This window comes from Pavona decussata, unplaced genomic scaffold, assembly GCF_977016875.1.
Source record: "Pavona decussata unplaced genomic scaffold, jaPavDecu1.1 SCAFFOLD_219, whole genome shotgun sequence".
Taxonomy (NCBI): Eukaryota; Metazoa; Cnidaria; class Anthozoa; order Scleractinia; family Agariciidae; genus Pavona; species Pavona decussata.
In genome coordinates this window covers 950,539-968,266 of record NW_028145624.1, presented here as the reverse complement: position 1 = coordinate 968,266, position 17,728 = coordinate 950,539, and the positions used below count along the sequence as shown (strand labels likewise).

Here is a 17,728-nt window from a genome sequence, read left to right as displayed (position 1 = left end):
GAGGAAAATCTTGGAGAGATAAGTTTGAAGACGATGTATTGAAAAATGTCCGTGATGGAAATGTGGAAATGTGGAAGTGTTTTACGCGTCAGCGAAAAATGTTTGGAAGGTGCAGTTCTTGTCGATCATGCTAGATTCCGATGACGTTTGAGACTATCAAATAGTCGTAGATAGAAAGATTACGTTCGATTCTCTACGAATATTTTTCCCATGGGAACGATTACAGTGCGACAACTCCAACCGAGGCCACCCCGGAAAATTTTTCGCAAATTGACCAATAGAGTTCGAGGGATGAAAAAATATAGATTTCTCACAAAGTACAATTTGAAAACCTACCGTTTCAACGGTTGGAAAGTTTCAGTCTAATTCAAAATGTAGCTTTGCAGGAATCAAGATGGAAAACTCTATGATAACGGTCGAAATTATCCCAAACATCTTGCGAGAAGAAGTTCTTGACTTAAACCACGATGGGATGTCACAGCGAGCAATTGCTAGAGAGCCCAAAACAAGCTGTTGCTTCATCCAGAATGTGTTAGCCGACTACGATCACACCGGTTCCTCGCTCCAGCATCTCCGAGATCCAGCAGAGAGAAGAATAATGAATCCTGAAGTAATCAGCTCTATTTAAACGGAGAAACTTATGAAACCAAGCGTATACGTAAGGGAACTGCAAGATCGTTTGTTACTCGACGGAGTAGTTAATCCCCTGGACCTGCCGTCGAAGTCTGCCATATCAAAGTGTATCAGGTAGGATCTCTACATGACAAAAAAGAAAATACAGCAAATACCATCAGAATCACAAAGGAGTGACCATATCCATCGTCGAAATGAATTCCTTGAAGCAATATCCAACTTGGAACCAGGCACCGTTCACTGTTTTGACGAGAGTAGTGTTGCGAAAACAACTTAAAACCGAAAATACGGAAATGCCCCCAGAGGTGAGCCTGCATTCGAAATTCAACGGTACGCTTCAAGTGCCACGTACACTATTAATCTGCTGCATTCTCCATTCGGCGTAGACTTTATGAACGTACTTGAAGGTCCGTCCGAGCTCCTGTTATTTTTCGAGGAAGCAGTTAATCTCACAAGAGCAGATGGATCGGCCGTGCTAGAGAGAGGCGATACAGTAATAATGGACAACTGTGGCTTCCACCATGGCCACTTAGGGCCTGTTCACATGGACGTGGGGGAACCCAGGTAGGTGAGGTACCCCGCTTCGGTGGGGTTACCAATCTCTCCATACAATCTCTCTTTATTTCTTGATTGCGTTCACATGTGAAGTGGGGTACCTCACCGAGGCGGGTTGCCCGGTCAGCCGAGGCGGGTAACCCGCTTAGCTGGGGTGAGTTTTCTCCATGTGAATGCTGGAGGTGGGGTGGGTGATGTTCATCCGGGCAATTGTCTCTGAATTCAGTACAAGCGTGGCGAGCTTTTTCGCAGATATCACCTTCAAAACATCGACAACAATGCCATTGAAGAAAGTTCTGAAGGAGTTGAAGGTGCATTTGTCGAGTCTGATAACCAAGCTGGTCTACCGGTCTTGGATGAAGGTGAAGTCGTGCCCGTAGAACAACGAAACGAAAAGTGTCTTCCATCCGCCATCTTTATTGATATATGTACTTAGCGACCACGCGGTAGCTTTTTAAACCTCACCCCAGCGCCCCGGGGTTGCATGTGAAGGCCTGTTTTTTCTGACCCCGGGTAGATGGGGTACCTCACCTACCTGGGGTCCCCCACCTCCATGTGAACAGGCCCTTAGTGGAGCCTATTCTTACTGCTTTGCTAGCAAATTGTGGTGTACGCTTGTTATTCCAACCGCCATATTCACCCGAGTTCAACACTTGCGAACTGTGTTTTCATGATATCAAAAGAGCTCCTGCGACGAAATCAGCGCTTAGCAGAGGAAGAAACAGCTTACGCGATCTACGAGGCATGCGAAAACGTAACACAGCAGAAATCCGTAAACTATTTTACGCATTGTGGATACTTTTTCTAGACCCCTAAATTCCAAAGCAAACACTTTGGTATTTCTAGCACTCAATCGTCTGAGCGCGCTGTTATGATATAAAATTATAGCACGGCTGAACAAATTGTGAATGACATTGAAACAGGGTGACTGTTGTTGTTGAATAAATAAATTCTTCTTTACTTACTGACCTGTATATTCCTGCAATATTAGATATCTTCTGTGGAAGAGAATGAGAAGGCAGATATACTCTCTTTTGTCATACAAAATTGCAAAGTTGCGAAATGAGCTAGTCGAGAAATTTGCTGGGTGAATTTCACACTTGAATGATTTTACAGCTGTCACAACAGTGCTCCAGGAAAGAAGCGATACCGAAACATAATCCCATAAATTGTCGCCTTGAAACAATGTTTCACGTGCTGAAATCTAGAACCTCAAGCTTCGAACACAGTGGTTTTGTCCCAAAATTTTTCAGAAAAAATTCAATCACTCGTGACTGATAATAAATTTACGTGTGAAATCAGCTGTGAAATGTGACAAAAAACGGGGAAGGAGAACTGATTTGTCAATCAAACGTCACAAACAGTTCGTGTTCGACTCGATTCACACGTGAGAAAACTGGGAAAATGGCGGGTCAAAACTGGTTGGGTATTTCGGAGGTCTATACGTGGCGTCGTCAATCTCGCATGGATTTTAAAAACCACGAAAGGCTAGCCCCATAGTTTGAGAGGAGAGGCTTTCAGAGTATGCATTCGCTAAAATATATCGGGCAGAATAATCTGGAAGTCATAACAAATTCCCCAGACAAGTTGTTACAGGCAGAGAGAAAAATTCTCGAGAAGGAGCTAGAGGAGATAAAGAAGCCGTCTCTACAGCCCAAGGAACTTTTTTCATCTCGATACACTGGGTCTCTGCATGTCGTTAGCCCCGTTAACTCTCCTGTGCTCGTCCACACGACCAGGTCAGGTCCAGCTTCGAGCTCATCCAACGTGCCTGTAAGTGGAACCATGCATCAACAAAGCGCGGTTAACGAAAGCAACGAGCAGTCAACAACCTATCTTGAGAAGAAAAGCGGCGAACAACGGTAAATCTCTCCATAGTACAAACACAAGTATCACAAGCATCGAGTTTTGTACCCGATGTCATCAGCCGCGCCACTACAGAGCTCGCTGTTCAAACCCGACTTGTATGGACAAGAACAATTGTGGCGCGAGCGAAAAACACCCAGAAAGCAAAAATGTTATCACGGAACTACAAAAGAAGAAGAACTAACCGCTTTGGCTTTCGGTGCCGAGCAGTTATCAGTACCTCTTAAACTAACATATAAAGGAACAGAAAAAGCAACAGTACAGAATTCTTCTTATCGTAAACGGAAAGCAGTTACCAGATCAATTCACGGATCTTGAGGATGGTTGGATCAGTGAAAAGAAGGGAATAGAGAAATGGCCACCTATTTTACCGCTACAAATAGCGGAATTCATACTCACAGCCGAACAAGGGAGCGATCTCGGCTAACGCCTTCTCAGTGATTATAAAGAGGGAAAAGCGTTTAGCTACTTTGATTCACAGTGGCTGAAGGAAGTTTATTATCATCCCATTTCCGACACTCATGAACTGTGCTTCCTGAAGTCCCAGTCAACACCTTCACAGAGAATAAGCAATGTACCGCATAAGATGTGGGTTTGTGTCAACAAGACAAATGGCACAGTGGAGAGCGCCTATTGCACATATTTTGCCATGTAAGAGACTGATGTATCACGTTATGTGTTTATGTTATAATCTGTGGTAGTGCATTTTTGACCTTATTATTTTATTTTTTTTTTAGTTTGGGATCCACATGTAATCACGTGGCAGCAGTGCTTTTTAAAGTAGAGCATGCCTGGAAAAACAGATTGACACTTGGTAATTCACCAACATCTAAAGAATCTGCTTGGAATAGGCATCGGGCAAATAAGAAAGGCGTGGAGCCAAAGAGGATCGGTGAAATAAAATGGAAGAAGCCTCAATATAGCAAGAAGGGTTAGTTTGGGTCTGATTAATGTGTTATGGCCAAACTGTTGTGAACTGGGACAGAGTAGGAGGGGGCTGATTAAAAAAATAACTGAAAACAAAACGGATGTTATTTGAAAAATTGGGGCTTGAGAGCTTGGCCTTCTCTTGGATTTGCCATTTGAGGAAGGTTCTCAAGATATGTTTTCTATCATAAGATAAATCTTAAAAAAAGTCTTCAACCACATGCTTTTTATATCACGCCTCACAAGTAACTCTTAAATGTTACTGACCTTTTGTTCAAATGTTTGTTCATGTTATTATGGAAATTTTTTCTTCTCAGGAAAATCCAAACCAATAAACCCTGTTTCGAGGCAGTTATTCAAGGTAACAAAGAAGTCAGTCAATACCCTTGAAAAAGAGTCATGCCTGGACAATCTGGTGGATGCATTCTATGGCAGTGCCACTGATGCATGTGTCTTCTGGTATACAGATATTCCTTACCCTCCTCAATACCCACCTGAAGCTGACTTCAACCTTGAGAAAAGCATTGATGTTGAGACAGCGACACCAATACCATCAAGCTTACCTGAACTTGCATCCAAGGTAAACAACTGTGGAAGAACTCATTCAAACATTACCAGAGCTCTCTGCCAAGGAAGTTGATGTCTTAGAGTACAATACACGGGGGCAAAGTCAAAGTACTGAGTGGAAGTCTCAGAGAGTGGGAAGAACAACAGCCTCTACCAGCCACCAGAGTAATGACTATGGTTAAACCACTTAGAGATAAGAATGATTCTTCCTCTGCCACTACATTAACAAAGCAACTTACAGGAGAGTTTTTCCCTCCAGAAAACATTCCTGTATTACAAGATGGCCGTGAAATGGAGGAGGAGGCAAGGCAAACATTACATAGAGGAAATGAAGCGCCTCGGCCCAAGGATGTAAAAGTAGAACCTTGTGGATTATTTGTTATGCAGAACAAATGCTATATTGGTGCAAGCCCTGATGCAGTAATTAGTTGTAGTTGTTGTGGTAAGGGGTTATTAGAAATTTAGTGCCCCTATAGCATTGTAAACCAATTTCCTTCTGAGCATAACTTTAGTTACCTTAGAAAAAGTACAGTGAATGGCAAAGTTACACTTGTAAGCAGCCATCCATATTATACCCAAGTACAAACCCAAATGGGTGTAACAAGAAAGGGATGGTGTGACTTTTTTTGTTTATACCCGTCATGGGGTTCACTTGGAGAAAATCACATTTGATCAGCAGAGGTGGCAACAAATTGTGGATGCAGCTGCATATTTTCTTACTACCCACATTGCTCCAGTATTAGTTCATAGTAACATTCATGGTAGCTAAGGTGAATGGAATGTGAACTTCAAAAAGTCAAAAACAGTTTTATTGACACACATGTAACTAGTTTAACGTTGAACTACACAATGACTAATCCGATCTTTGTTAGCAAGGAAATAACTAAAACATTTTTTGTTAACTGCTGGTAGGACGTTTTGGTATGAACATGTTGTGTTCCTTATTTACATTGTTGAGCTAGCCTCTTTCACAAGGAAAAAAGAAAAAACGAATAATAATAAAACTAAAATGAACTAGCTTTGTTGTCTTACTAATTTGATACATTTATGCAACCAATATCACTAAGCGTTGTTTGGAAATAAATGTGTTACCATTTTTGTTTTGGAGTTACGATTTAAAATCAAGTTTAAGCTTGTTACATTTTTTCTTCACATTAAATTTTTGGAGCTCAGAGAAATGCGGCTAAGGATGACAGGTAAGGCCCAGAAGGTAACGTTTATCAGTTCCTTCATACCCTGCAAGGTTTCTGTTTAAGTATGGAGTAAAGAATTACACTAACACAACTTGTACTACACACTGAATATGATTAAACCAAAGTTTTTATTTTGTTGGGCTAATGAAAGATAAGTAGTAAGCAGGCAAGGGTTCTCACTTTGTGTACTAGACATACACAAGTTTAATTATACAACAAAGCGAAAGAGCAAAAAATCCTAACACATAGAACACTACTTCATCTAAGGCCCTAAAACAGGCAGAAAACAAACTTTCTTATTTACACCATCTGTGTTTGATACAGAAAGTAAAAGTTCAGGAAAGCCATATAGCTGGCATGAATCTGTTAACAGTGTAGCCTGCGTAGCTGGCGGGTTTTTGTTGGTGGGCTCGCTGCAACAAAAACCGCCAGCTACGCAGGCTATTAACAGTGAGGTTCATGCAAAGTCTGTAGAAAATAATTAAGTATCCAAAACATGACTGAACTTTTATCTGCATCTGCTTATATAACTAAGGTTGGTAACAGGTTGCAAAGGGCAGCACAAACAACTATGATGTAATCTAAGAGAGGAACGAGATTAATGGGAAAGGTATTCTGCAAAATTGCAAACCATTTCATTCTACCAATTGCTCTTTCAACATGAATTCTGGATTTAGCTATCATTTTGCCTGGTCATTTGTTCTAGGCCTGAACTAGGGGGAAAAATCTCCAGTTTGGCCCTTCGCAACATCAAATCCTCCTTTATGGTAAAGCCCCTGTCTGCTCGCATGAGGTCATTGGGTTCAACTAATTTAAGAGAGCCAGACTCCCTGGTGATGTGCCTATCTGAAGCACGCCCTTCCCATGCCTTGGATAAGAAGCTAATCATGCCGTTGAGTGCAATCCCTACCAGAAACTTTACGGTGTTGAGTCTTTTATACTCATACCATGTTAAGGCTTGGATCTCTAGATCTCTTGGTCTTCCAATGTAAATCTCACTGCAATCTAAGGTGCAGCGAAGGTGTGGATAGTACTTTAGTGAAGCTGGTAAGTGTTTCTGGATACTTTCTTTTGAAGGCCAAAAAATTAATCGTTGACATTCCTGTGCAAGGAATTTAATGCATGTATTGATTATCTGAGATGTAGTTGTCAGACTTATACCAAACAGGTCGGCTAACATTTCATTCTTTATAGCAAGGCGTAATTTCAGCATAACCAGGACAAGTTCTTCTTTAAAAGACAGTTTTCGTGCTTGACCAAACTTTTTGGGCGTTCTCTTGAAGTTACGAGGTACTTTGGTAGAGATGACTTTTCTGCAACCACTCCAATATTTCATTCTTGTACCTTTTTTGCCCAAGTATTTCAAAAGAGCCTGTCAAACGTTTTCTTATTTGGTAACCCAGTATAAAATCTTACTTTTGAATTTGTTTTCAAACAACATAGTCATCACATTAAAATTGTCCTTCTTTGAAACTTTGTTGCTTAGTTCAACATTCTGGCTCTTTAAACTTTTAACTTTAAGCCGTTGTTGTTTTATAAGACTGTTCTTTTCAATGCAGCCTTTGCAGTGACAGTCTTCACTGCAGTCACATTTATAATTATAAGGATCATCATGTTCTACAAAGTTAGTAACTGATACATCTGTAACATGGCTGTGCTCTTGCATGTTTGAGGCACATGCCTCATTGGAAGGTACAGGTACACTTTCACCAGCTGCATCAACATGGTCAACTGCAGGAGACTCCTGACAGAAGTTTTTCACTTTTACCTTTCTGGAGGGCTGGCTGTCTTTGACGCCATGTGATGTCCTTCGGTGCTGGTCTTTTGGGCTTACAAAATTGCTTATCTTCATGATTATGCCCTAAGTTTAAGGTTGGGTAAGGGTTCGATAGGGATGGAAAACCATCTGCAAAGTGCTCAGAGAATAATCTGTCGTCATCTTTTGGGATCCAGATTTTACCACGATTCCCATTCTTTCTGTTGACAGCTCTAATCCACATATTTCTTCCCTCTGGATCTCTCTTTTCTGTTGGGAGTGGATAGAGGACAAATGGAGCTGGATATTCACAGCCACTGTGCTTGCAGCCATGTTGGTTAAGCCCTGTCTACACGAGCAATTTTTATGTGGAAATTTTTATTTGCCCGTGTAGATGATGAGAAATGACTAATTTTTATGTGACAACTGTATTGCTGAAAGGCTGGCGTGTGGCAAATAAAAATTGCCACATAAAAAAAATTGTCCGTGTAGACGAGATGCCACATAAAATGTGACAATTTTTTCAACGTCAACTGTAGAAGCCAGTCCCTACAGTCCCTAACATTTGCGCATCCAGCATGGCGGCTTCCTCGAGTACATCTTCTAGATGGACAGAAGTGTTTCCTTATTACTAGAGGCATTGCGAGATAGGGAAAGTTTGTGGAATAGTCGCAGCGAGAAATATACGAACCGTAATACGAAAAAGAAGGAATACGAAGAGATTCTTGCCATACTAAGAGAAGATTGGCCAGACGTAGACCTTCCCGCCATTAAAAGTAAGGTCAATGGTTTTGTTGTTTCTTAAACTAAATACACTCTTAATGAAATATTCCTTAAGATTACATGATATTTCGATATTTATGAGAAAAAATTACTTAACCTTACATATGTAAGTCGATTCTTGTCATTCTGAAGAGCAATATTTGATAACTGTCAAGTCTCAACTTAAGTCTACTCCTATTTATTTTTATAGCTAAACTACAAAGCTTACGAACATTTTACCACGAGGAGGTGCGTAAAATCAAAAAGAGTAAGGGTACTGGCTCTCGTGTAAAAAATATCTACGTTTCAAAGTGGAAATTTTTTGAAGAATGCAGTTTCTTGGATGAGGTTACATGCACTTTCCCCGCTGTATGTTGCTCTTTTCTATTCTCTGCACCATTGTCATCACTACAAACGCGCCTAAAGCTGCAACACGTCTGGCCCGTCTTCTGACTTTCGCATCTTGCTTTTTGCCTTTCCATGGCTGTGCGAAATCAGTTATTACTGACGCAAATTAACAACAAATATTTGTCGAGCCATCTACACGGGAAAATAAAAATTGCCACATAAAAATTGCTCGTGTAGACGGGGCTTTACAGAGCTCATTTCTCCATTTCTGTAGCCTGCATAAGCCATTGCTACAACCAACGACAGCACAAATTCTCATCCTTGTTTATTTTCGGGGATTTACGAGGGAAGGAAAGGGTCTGCAATCAGTAACAAGAGTATAGTTTAAGACCTGTTCACCGGCCTTCAATTCAGAAAAAAGACCGAGGGTAAAGCCATTTTTGGAATCACTTATGTCATGCTGACGATACTTTTTAATCATAACTGCAGTTTCACCTACCTTTGTGACGTTTATGTTTAGAAAGCAACTCATCCAAAGCACAGAATCCTTGTATTTGTTTTACAGTTTTATCCCGATTAGTGCTCAGTCCCGCGCATTTTTTAAAGTTGCGCATGCGTCCCCGGGACAACCATGAAACTCCAAACTGGCTTATTTGGCCGCTCGGGCCGAAGCTCCGCCATTTAGTTACTCGTAATGGTTTCTTTGCAGTTGGAAAGCAAATGGTTAGAAGTAATCGAATTGACGAATTTATTCCGTCTCCTCAAATTGGAACCTCCAGTGGTGACAACAGGTAAGGAGTTCCTGTAATGATAAGAGTTTTTCGAGAGTAAGGGACAAATTCGTGACAAGTCACTTGAGTATAATTTGTTTAATTTTCTGCTTCTGATGACGCTTATTGTGTTTCCCTTACGTTTTGGCTTGCTCCTATTTTCTCAATACATCTTTGGTTAGCATATGACTTTCAGATGAGAGATTTCCTGCAATATTCCGCTATTTGTGCACCGCAAACACGAATGTATTCAGGCCCGTAGCAGGAGCTTGAGCCCCCCCAGAATTTTTGGAGTAAAAAACAATGTGCCAAAAATATATAATTGAAAATTAATGTGCACTGATCAAAAGTGTTTTTAAAGGTTATTTTATTTTGCAATCTAGTGTTCATGTAAGCTTATGGGAAAAGTTTTCTGCAGTTTTTCTGGTGCAGTCAACATGGTTAAGTTTGCTTATCCTTTTTTAATCTCCGTGAAAGCCGTTTTTAAATACATTTTTTAGTTCATTCATAGGGCAAGCAAACATTAAAAATCAAATAAATATGGCAGTTGACATTCTTCTGTTTATTTATTTTTAGAGTAATGCAGTGGAAACCGGAGCATGATGACATATTTTTAAGAGAGGTCCTCTGCTCGGATCTCTATTCCACTCGCAAAGGTAGCTCTGAAAGGGGTAAAATATGGTCACAGCTTTCTGAAAAGTTGAATGAAGTATCCAGCTGTAAATTCATTGTTGCACAAAAATCCGTAATAGATCGTTTAAAGCTTTTGATCCAGAAGCACAAGCAAAAAATGATGTCAGAGGAGAGAGCTAGTGGCACCAATCCAGAAATGACTAAAATAGATATAATGCTTGAGGAAATTTGTGAGAAAGAAGAAGTGGGTGAAGAGGAAGATGAGACCAAAAAGAAAAAAGCCAAGGCAGAAAAAGAGAGAGCAGAGAAAATGAGGTTAAAAGCCATGGAGAAATTGAGTGAAAGCCAGATAGCAACAAGGAAGCTCGGCCCAAAAAGGGCAGAAAGAGTGTTGGTGATACTGTGAGCTACCTACAAGACAAGTCAGAGCAAGCAATTGCTTTAAGGAAAGAGGAAATAGAACTGAAAAAGCAAGAGGAGGGAAGAATTACCCATTTCTCTGAACAGCAACTTAAAATACAGCAAGACATGCTGCAGATGACCCAGCAGCAACACCAGGATCAGCAAAGACAACAGCAAGAACAGCAGAGACAGCAGGAGAGACTTCAGCAGCAACAACTTCAAACCATGCGGTCGATTGTAACCCAACAGCAACAACAGTCACAAGCAATGCTTGCTTTGTTTGAAAATTTTGCTACCAAGAAAGATCCCTGAACAAACAGGATATTGGATTGTAAGAAAGTATTCTGCTGAACATGGTTCACCTTTTGGAAAAATACTTCAATAATGCTGTATGGCTGCAAAGTTGTGTATTTTTAGAAGTTGATGTTATTGAAAATTAAATCACGCTCTTGTTTTCTCTACCTGACTTTAAGGTATCTATTTAACTATGATCTTTATAGTGCTAGACATTTTTGTTATTTCACTTACATCAAAATGTTTTTTTCATTGAAACACAGTGAGATTTTTTTTCCTTTGTATTACAAGGAAACAATGTTTGACTTTGAAGTTTCATAATCGCTGTTAGAGTTGAGTTCCCTGTACAGCTTTGAAATTTTCAAAAAATAATAATAATATTAATAAATAGTTTTCATTAATGTCACACCAAGGTGACATGTATTTAAAGTAATACATACAGTGTTAGTCTCCAGCCATGGGTGTCTCGATGTGCACGCACTACTCCACACCCGCCCAGTGGGGAGTACTGTGGGTACATTGAGACACCCATGGCTGGAGACCAACACTGTATTTACAGCGATTCTCACTGCATAATTAATTAGCTCATGGCAGAGTTTTTCATAATGTGTTTGAATTCCCCCGTTTCCGCGCATGCCTGCTGCGATGGTGATGCTTTGCGGCCTTAGAGTATATATTTCGCCACCCCGCTTGAGACGTGGTCTTTTTAACCGTACTCCGGGACATTGGCCGAATTTCGCTTCTAGTTTACAGTCAACCGCCACCAGCAGACTTGTTCTTATGGCAGATGTTGAACTTCCTCCGCCACCGGCGGCGCCCGCTACCGCGCCGGCTGCTGCAAATGCAGTTGAACCTCCACAAGTTCAAGTTGTTCAAGACCCGCTGGTGGCCGACCAAGCTGTTCCACCGCCAGTTCCAATTCCCGACGCAAACCCGGGCCCAGCCGGAGGAGCAGGAGAGGAGGTAATTTTTTTCTTTTGGTAGCACATTCTTGTCCTAGCCATGTTTAGTGCTATTCATTGCCCGTAGCTCTTGTACCTACGTTCGCCGCTAGTTTATTTATTTTTCATTTTTGGGTGTGCCTCGTTAGCTTTGTTTCAGGGCTATTGTTTCATGCTTATTGTTTTTAGGCCTTTTTGCGTCTCCGCGGCGCTCCAGTTCAGTTTTATTTTTGCCCAGTATGTTTTGCAGTTCGTTATACGCAATTTGACTTTCTTGTATTTTATTCCCGGCATTGTCCGGGTGTTTTCTTTTCGCCGCCTTGCGTGGGTTTATTTATGCTTTGGTATTTGTCGGTTTTTATGTTGCATCTGCTATTGTTTTTGTTTTGTTTTCGTGGCGTTTGTCGGGCGTTTCTTTTTCGCAACCTTTTTCGTATTTGACTATAAAAAATTGCGATAAAACATTTCGTAAAAACATTATAAAAAGGTTAAAAAACACGACGTTTCGATGTACATTACATCATTATCAAGTGAAATTAAAAATGCAAGATTGCGGCTATAAATACAAAAATGGACAATAGATATTAATTAAAATAGTAGCATTGAAGAATGCTACCGGTTAAACAAAAAGTTTCGCACGTATAGAGTCCGTTTGAGTGTTCAAGCAAGGCTTAAGTTTCTTGATGTACAGCATTTCAAATACCAAACAATCAAATTTGCTCTGACACTTTCTCAAGATGTTAAAATGGCCCTGATTCAATAGGTGTTTGCTCCCGTGAGCTTCAAGAAAATGTTTGCCAATTGCAGAGTTCTTGTGCTCAGCAACGCGTTGAAAAAGGTGTCTGGCTGTATAGCCGACATAATCTGCATCGCACAGATCACATGAGAAATAGTAAACAACGCATTGCTGATTCACAATCGACGGCTTAACTTCCCTAGGCTTAAGATCATGTTCTAATTTCCTACTAACAAAAACTGGCTGCAATATGGGGCCAATCTTATTACTTAGGTCGTTAAATTGCCTGTAGTCAACGCCTCATCAAATGCGAAGGCGCCATTGAATTTTTACGTTTATGTTTGAACTTTGGTGTTACACCAACTTTCGCACAAGTCGACCGTACAAGAGCACGCAAATGGAAGAAATCTTCAGAAACTTATCAAAAGGATGTCATCGAAGAGGAATTGAGTTTCAAACTCTCCCAGCTCAAACACCTCAGAGAAGAAGTACAGAATGCTTACAAAGATCTCCGAGATAAATGCTCTTTGCTTCGCTTCATCGCCATCTTGCGAACATTGAGTGTTCTACGCAACAACCAGTACGAAGAAATGATGAAGGGCCATGTCAGCAAAATCTCGCGATTAATATCAAAGAAGCTTGATGTCAATGAGCATATAAACAACCTATCTTCTTATCGCCTTACGTTCTTCGAGAAGCTTCTTATCTGCAGAGGTCTGAAGTTTTCAGTACCACAAAAGGTCTCGCCCATCGACATACATGCGAGCTTTGAGAAAGCATATTGGAAAATAGAGCCGTTGTTGGATGATTCTGAGAAGGAACTGGCAAGCTCAACTCTACGCTCAATCGCCTTGAACTATATCCATCGTACAAGCCCCAAACCACCAAAGGCTCTTTTGAATGCTCTTAATCGCTTGAAGAAACGTGACGACATCATAATCACCAAGCCTGATAAAGGTTCTGGCGTAGTGGTAATGGACAAAACCGAATACATCCGTCTTCTAAGCGCTGCTTCAATCGATAACACTTCTAAGTTCGTACATGTTGATGAAAAGCGACCAAAGAGGCTGGACGTCCAGCTCAACATTTCCACCCGCTCTTACAGAAAGAAAAAGAGTTGCGCACAGCCTTACGTCAAATTCTACCTGAAGAGATCGCTAACTCGCTTTCTCCGAAGAGTTCCAGATTGTCACACTTGTATGGCCTTCCGAAGACCCATAAAGCCACACTGAGTATGAGACCCATTTTATCAGCAACTGGCGCCTACAATTACAATCTCGCCAAATGGCTCGAAGAGAAACTTAAGCCACTCTCCATCAATGACTACACAATCACTGATGCCTTTGCTTTTGCTGATGAAATCCGTACCATTTCCGTGAATGAGGATGACATCTTAGTCTCCTATGATGTGACATCACTTTTCACCAACGTACCTTTGAGTGAGACGATTAACATCCTAGTCCACAAAGCGTTCACCAACGATTGGTTCAACAAGACCTACGGCCTTAACTTGCAGAAGGATCAGCTTGCCAAATTACTGGAAATTGCTACAACCAACCAGCTTTTCCAGTTCAATGGTCTTTTGTATGAACAGACTGATGGGGTGGCCATGGGCTCCCCTCTTGGTCCTCTGATGGCTAATGTTTTTATGTGTCACCTGGAAGAGAAGCTCTCCCGTGATGGTCTGATGCCTGACCTGTACAAACGTTACGTGGATGATACCCTGGCTAAAATGCCTAGTGGTGACGCTGCCTCTGAGTTTCTCAATACTCTGAATGGTCTCCATCCCAGCATGAAATTTACAATGGAACTCCCTGTCAGTGGTAGGATTCCTTTTATTGGCATTGAAATCATCAAGTGTGGGACTAAACTTGAAACTCAAGTTTACAGGAAACAAACGAACAGTGGCTTACTCTTGCATTACCATAGCCATACCGACAAACGATACAAGGTGTCTTTAGTGAAAACAATGTTACATCGCGCGTACGCTCTATGTTCCACAACAGAAGCTTTCAATTTAGAATGTAACAAATTGCGCTCAATTTTCAGTCGCCTAGATTATCCTAGGGCTCTCATAGATTCCATCATTAGTAATTTTCTTCGTAATGTATCGGAACAGGCAGCGGAAGAGAAGCCTGAAGGCGGTCGTAAGATCAGAATTATCCTTCCTTTTAAGGATCAAGTAGCTGCCAATGCGGTTCGCAGGCAATTTAACGACCTAAGTAATAAGATTGGCCCCATATTGCAGCCAGTTTTTGTTAGTAGGAAATTAGAACATGATCTTAAGCCTAGGGAAGTTAAGCCGTCGATTGTGAATCAGCAATGCGTTGTTTACTATTTCTCATGTGATCTGTGCGATGCAGATTATGTCGGCTATACAGCCAGACACCTTTTTCAACGCGTTGCTGAGCACAAGAACTCGGCAATTGGCAAACATTTTCTTGAAGCTCACGGGAGCAAACACCTATTGAATCAGGGCCATTTTAACATCTTGAGAAAGTGTCAGAGCAAATTTGATTGTTTGGTATTTGAAATGCTGTACATCAAGAAACTTAAGCCTTGCTTGAACACTCAAACGGACTCTATACGTGCGAAACTTTTTGTTTAACCGGTAGCATTCTTCAATGCTACTATTTTAATTAATATCTATTGTCCATTTTTGTATTTATAGCCGCAATCTTGCATTTTTAATTTCACTTGATAATGATGTAATGTACATCGAAACGTCGTGTTTTTTAACCTTTTTATAATGTTTTTACGAAATGTTTTATCGCAATTTTTTATAGTCAAATGTTTTTCTAAGTCTTTGCTTCTTTTTCGTATTTGCCGGTTTTCTTTACAATTTAGTTTTGTTTGCGCATTTTCTCCCTATTAGGCTCTCTTGTTGGGTTTTCGCGTGCTTATATGTTTTGGCATTTCATTTTCGCCACCGCACGCGGGTTTGTTTGCACTATCACTGTGTTGCTTTTTGTGTAAAAAGGTAAGTTGCGTTACGGTTTTTGCGATTGCCACTGTTTAAGGCAACACAGTTGTTGCGTTACAGTTTTGAGTTTACCATTAGTTAAAGCGACGTGTTGTTGCATTACAGTTTTGCGGATACCACTAGTAAAGGCAACGTGTTGTTACGTTACAGTTTCGGGTATACCACTGGTGAAGGCAACTTGTCGTTGCGTTACAGTTTGGCGGATACCACTAGTGAAGGCAACGTGTCGTTGCGTTACAGTTTGGCAGATACCACTAGTGAAGGCAACGTGTTGTTGCGTTACAGTTTGGCGGATACCACTAGTGAAGGCAACGTGTTGTTGCGTCACAGTTTAGGGTATTCCACTGGTGAAGGCAACGTGTCGTTGCGTTACAGTTTGGCGGATACCACTAGTGAAGGCAGGGTGTCGTTGCGTTACGGTTTGGCGGATACCACTAGTGAGGGCAACCTGTCGTTGCGTTACACTTTGGCGGATACCACTAGTGAAGGCAACGTGTTGTTGCGTTACAGTTTGGCGGATACCAGTAGTAAAGGCGACGTGTTTGTTGCGTTACAATTTGGCGGATACCACTAGTGAAGACAACGTAGTTGTGTTACCGTTTTAAGTATACCACTAGTGAAGGCAACGTGTTGTTGCGCGCGCGTTACAGTTTTGCGGATGCCACTAGTGAAGGCAGCGTGTTGTTGCGTGCGCGTTACAATTTGGCGGATACCGCTAGTCAGGGCAACGTGTTTGTTACGTTACAGTTTTGGGTATGCCGCTTGTGGTAGCAGCGTTTTGTTGCGTTACGGTTTTGCGGATACCGCAAGCTAAGGCAACGTGCTTTTTACGTTAGAGTTTGCGGATACCGCTAGTAAGGCGGCGTGTTTGTTGCGTTATGGTTTGTGCATATCGCAGGTGGAGGTCACGTGATTCTCGCACGGCGCTGGATTGTGTTAGGCACTGGTGGGTGCTTCAAGCTATTTCGTTTCGACTTTGTGTATTCCGCTGGTGAGAAAAGCATGTTATTGTCTCCTTGTTAAGGCAAGAAGCATGGGGTTTGTTGCATAGTGACTTCTCGCGTTAAGCACTCGCGAAAGCAAGATGTTATTGTAATTAAGTACCATGCGTTGTCTAGTTTATAATAACACGTCAGGATTTAACGTGGGCTTACTGGGTTTTTCATCTTTTGTCGTAGGCCACTGCGCGTATAAAGATATTGGAAGATAAAATCAAGTCGTTGGAGCAGCTGAGAACGTCGGAGAGTTCCGAATCTGCTCTCGCAGCGTTGAGAAGGCATGTCAGCCGCCCGTCGGCCATGTTCGACAGATTTGAGGCGCTAGATCTACTGCAGTCCTTGGTCAGACTCGCCAGGTATGAGAGCCATCAGAAGGCGGACGAGTACGCGGCGGCCCTAGATGAGATAAGATCCCGATCAGACGTCCTGGAGCATTCTCAGCTGCAGCGGCTGTATCTTGGTTTGATAGGAGATCCGGTGTGCGCCAAGATTGCTAAAGAAGCAAACACCATTTTAAAGGGCGTGGGCAAGGCCCCTCCTCCGTCGCCTGGTTATCGTTCCGTTGTCCGCAGGCCATCTCCTTACCCTCCCCAGCAAAGCGTTCAGTGCTTTCGCTGCCTGAAATGGGGACATTATGCCCGTTCTTGCCGCAACATCCCACCAGGACGCCAGAATGGTCGCGGACGAGCCGGGGGTTCTTAGTTCTTTCTTGGCTCCCTAAACAGTTTCACCCTGTATCTTTGGTGTAATAAATTATTGTTGTCTCTGGGCTCATTTGTTTTATTTATTTATTTTTGTTTTTATTTTCCATATCGTTATCCGCTCTCTTCGTTGACCTTGGGGGGACCTGCTCTGTGTCTCAATTTCGGACCTAGTTCGGAGCTCGGGGTCAACGAAGGGTGGGTTCCCTGCATGCTTCCTTTTGGTTTCTCACTCGGGTTTTCCTTTGTTCACCTTTAGGACCCTTCGTCTTTCTTTGCCAGAGTTGCTGTTGCCGCAGATTCTTCAAAAGACGTAATTCCGCTGTGTGATATAAGGCAGGCACCCCACCCCTTCGTTGGCCCCCTCCCTTCACCAAGTATGGTCGCAGCCTGCCCAAGTTTGGCGACGCTAGAACAGCTTAGGTTCTTTCACCCTCAGCACTTTAGAGCGGGCGCAATCCACAACCACGTGCCGGTATGGGAACACCTGCTCAGCGGGCGTAGTTCTACTCAGGTGGATTTTATGGAAATAATCAAGGAGGGCATTAAAATCCATCGTTTCTTCAAGCCCTTCAAGGGGAACTTTAAAGGTTCTTTGTACAATTCGCAGCTTCCCCCTCCCATGCATATTAAGAACGCAAAGATATGTGAGCGATTCAGGGA

The 17,728-nt window shown here is 41.9% G+C and overlaps 3 protein-coding genes across 3 annotated transcripts; all 3 read left to right on the top strand.

Moving 5' to 3' along the window:
* The first annotated feature begins 11,440 nt into the window (after window positions 1-11,440).
* On the top strand, window positions 11,441-17,066 carry LOC146459409 (uncharacterized). The gene is made up of 2 exons (XM_085089528.1): window positions 11,441-11,669; window positions 16,545-17,066. Exons 1-2 carry the CDS (start codon window positions 11,487-11,489, stop codon window positions 17,064-17,066), a joined length of 705 nt encoding a protein of 234 aa, XP_084945654.1. The 5' UTR covers window positions 11,441-11,486.
* Window positions 12,683-13,537, top strand: LOC146459411 (uncharacterized; the record flags this gene model as incomplete). Its single annotated transcript, XM_085089517.1, has 1 exon — window positions 12,683-13,537. A coding segment is annotated over exon 1 (564 nt), but the record flags the coding sequence as incomplete, so codon positions are not given.
* Window positions 13,452-15,138, top strand: LOC146459410 (uncharacterized). The gene has a single exon (XM_085089575.1). It carries the CDS (start codon window positions 13,618-13,620, stop codon window positions 14,989-14,991), a length of 1,374 nt encoding a protein of 457 aa, XP_084945701.1. The 5' UTR covers window positions 13,452-13,617; the 3' UTR covers window positions 14,992-15,138.
* Window positions 17,067-17,728: the final 662 nt, after the last annotated feature.

Excerpts from the sequence above, each read along its gene's own strand:
- LOC146459409 (XM_085089528.1), top strand. The coding sequence starts at position 11,487 with ATGGCAGATGTTGAACTTCCTCCGCCACCGGCGGCGCCCGCTACCGCG. Across the intron at positions 11,670-16,544 it reads CCGGAGGAGCAGGAGAGGAG|GCCACTGCGCGTATAAAGAT; the intron begins GTAATTTTTTTC and ends CTTTTGTCGTAG.
- LOC146459410 (XM_085089575.1), top strand. The coding sequence starts at position 13,618 with ATGAGACCCATTTTATCAGCAACTGGCGCCTACAATTACAATCTCGCC.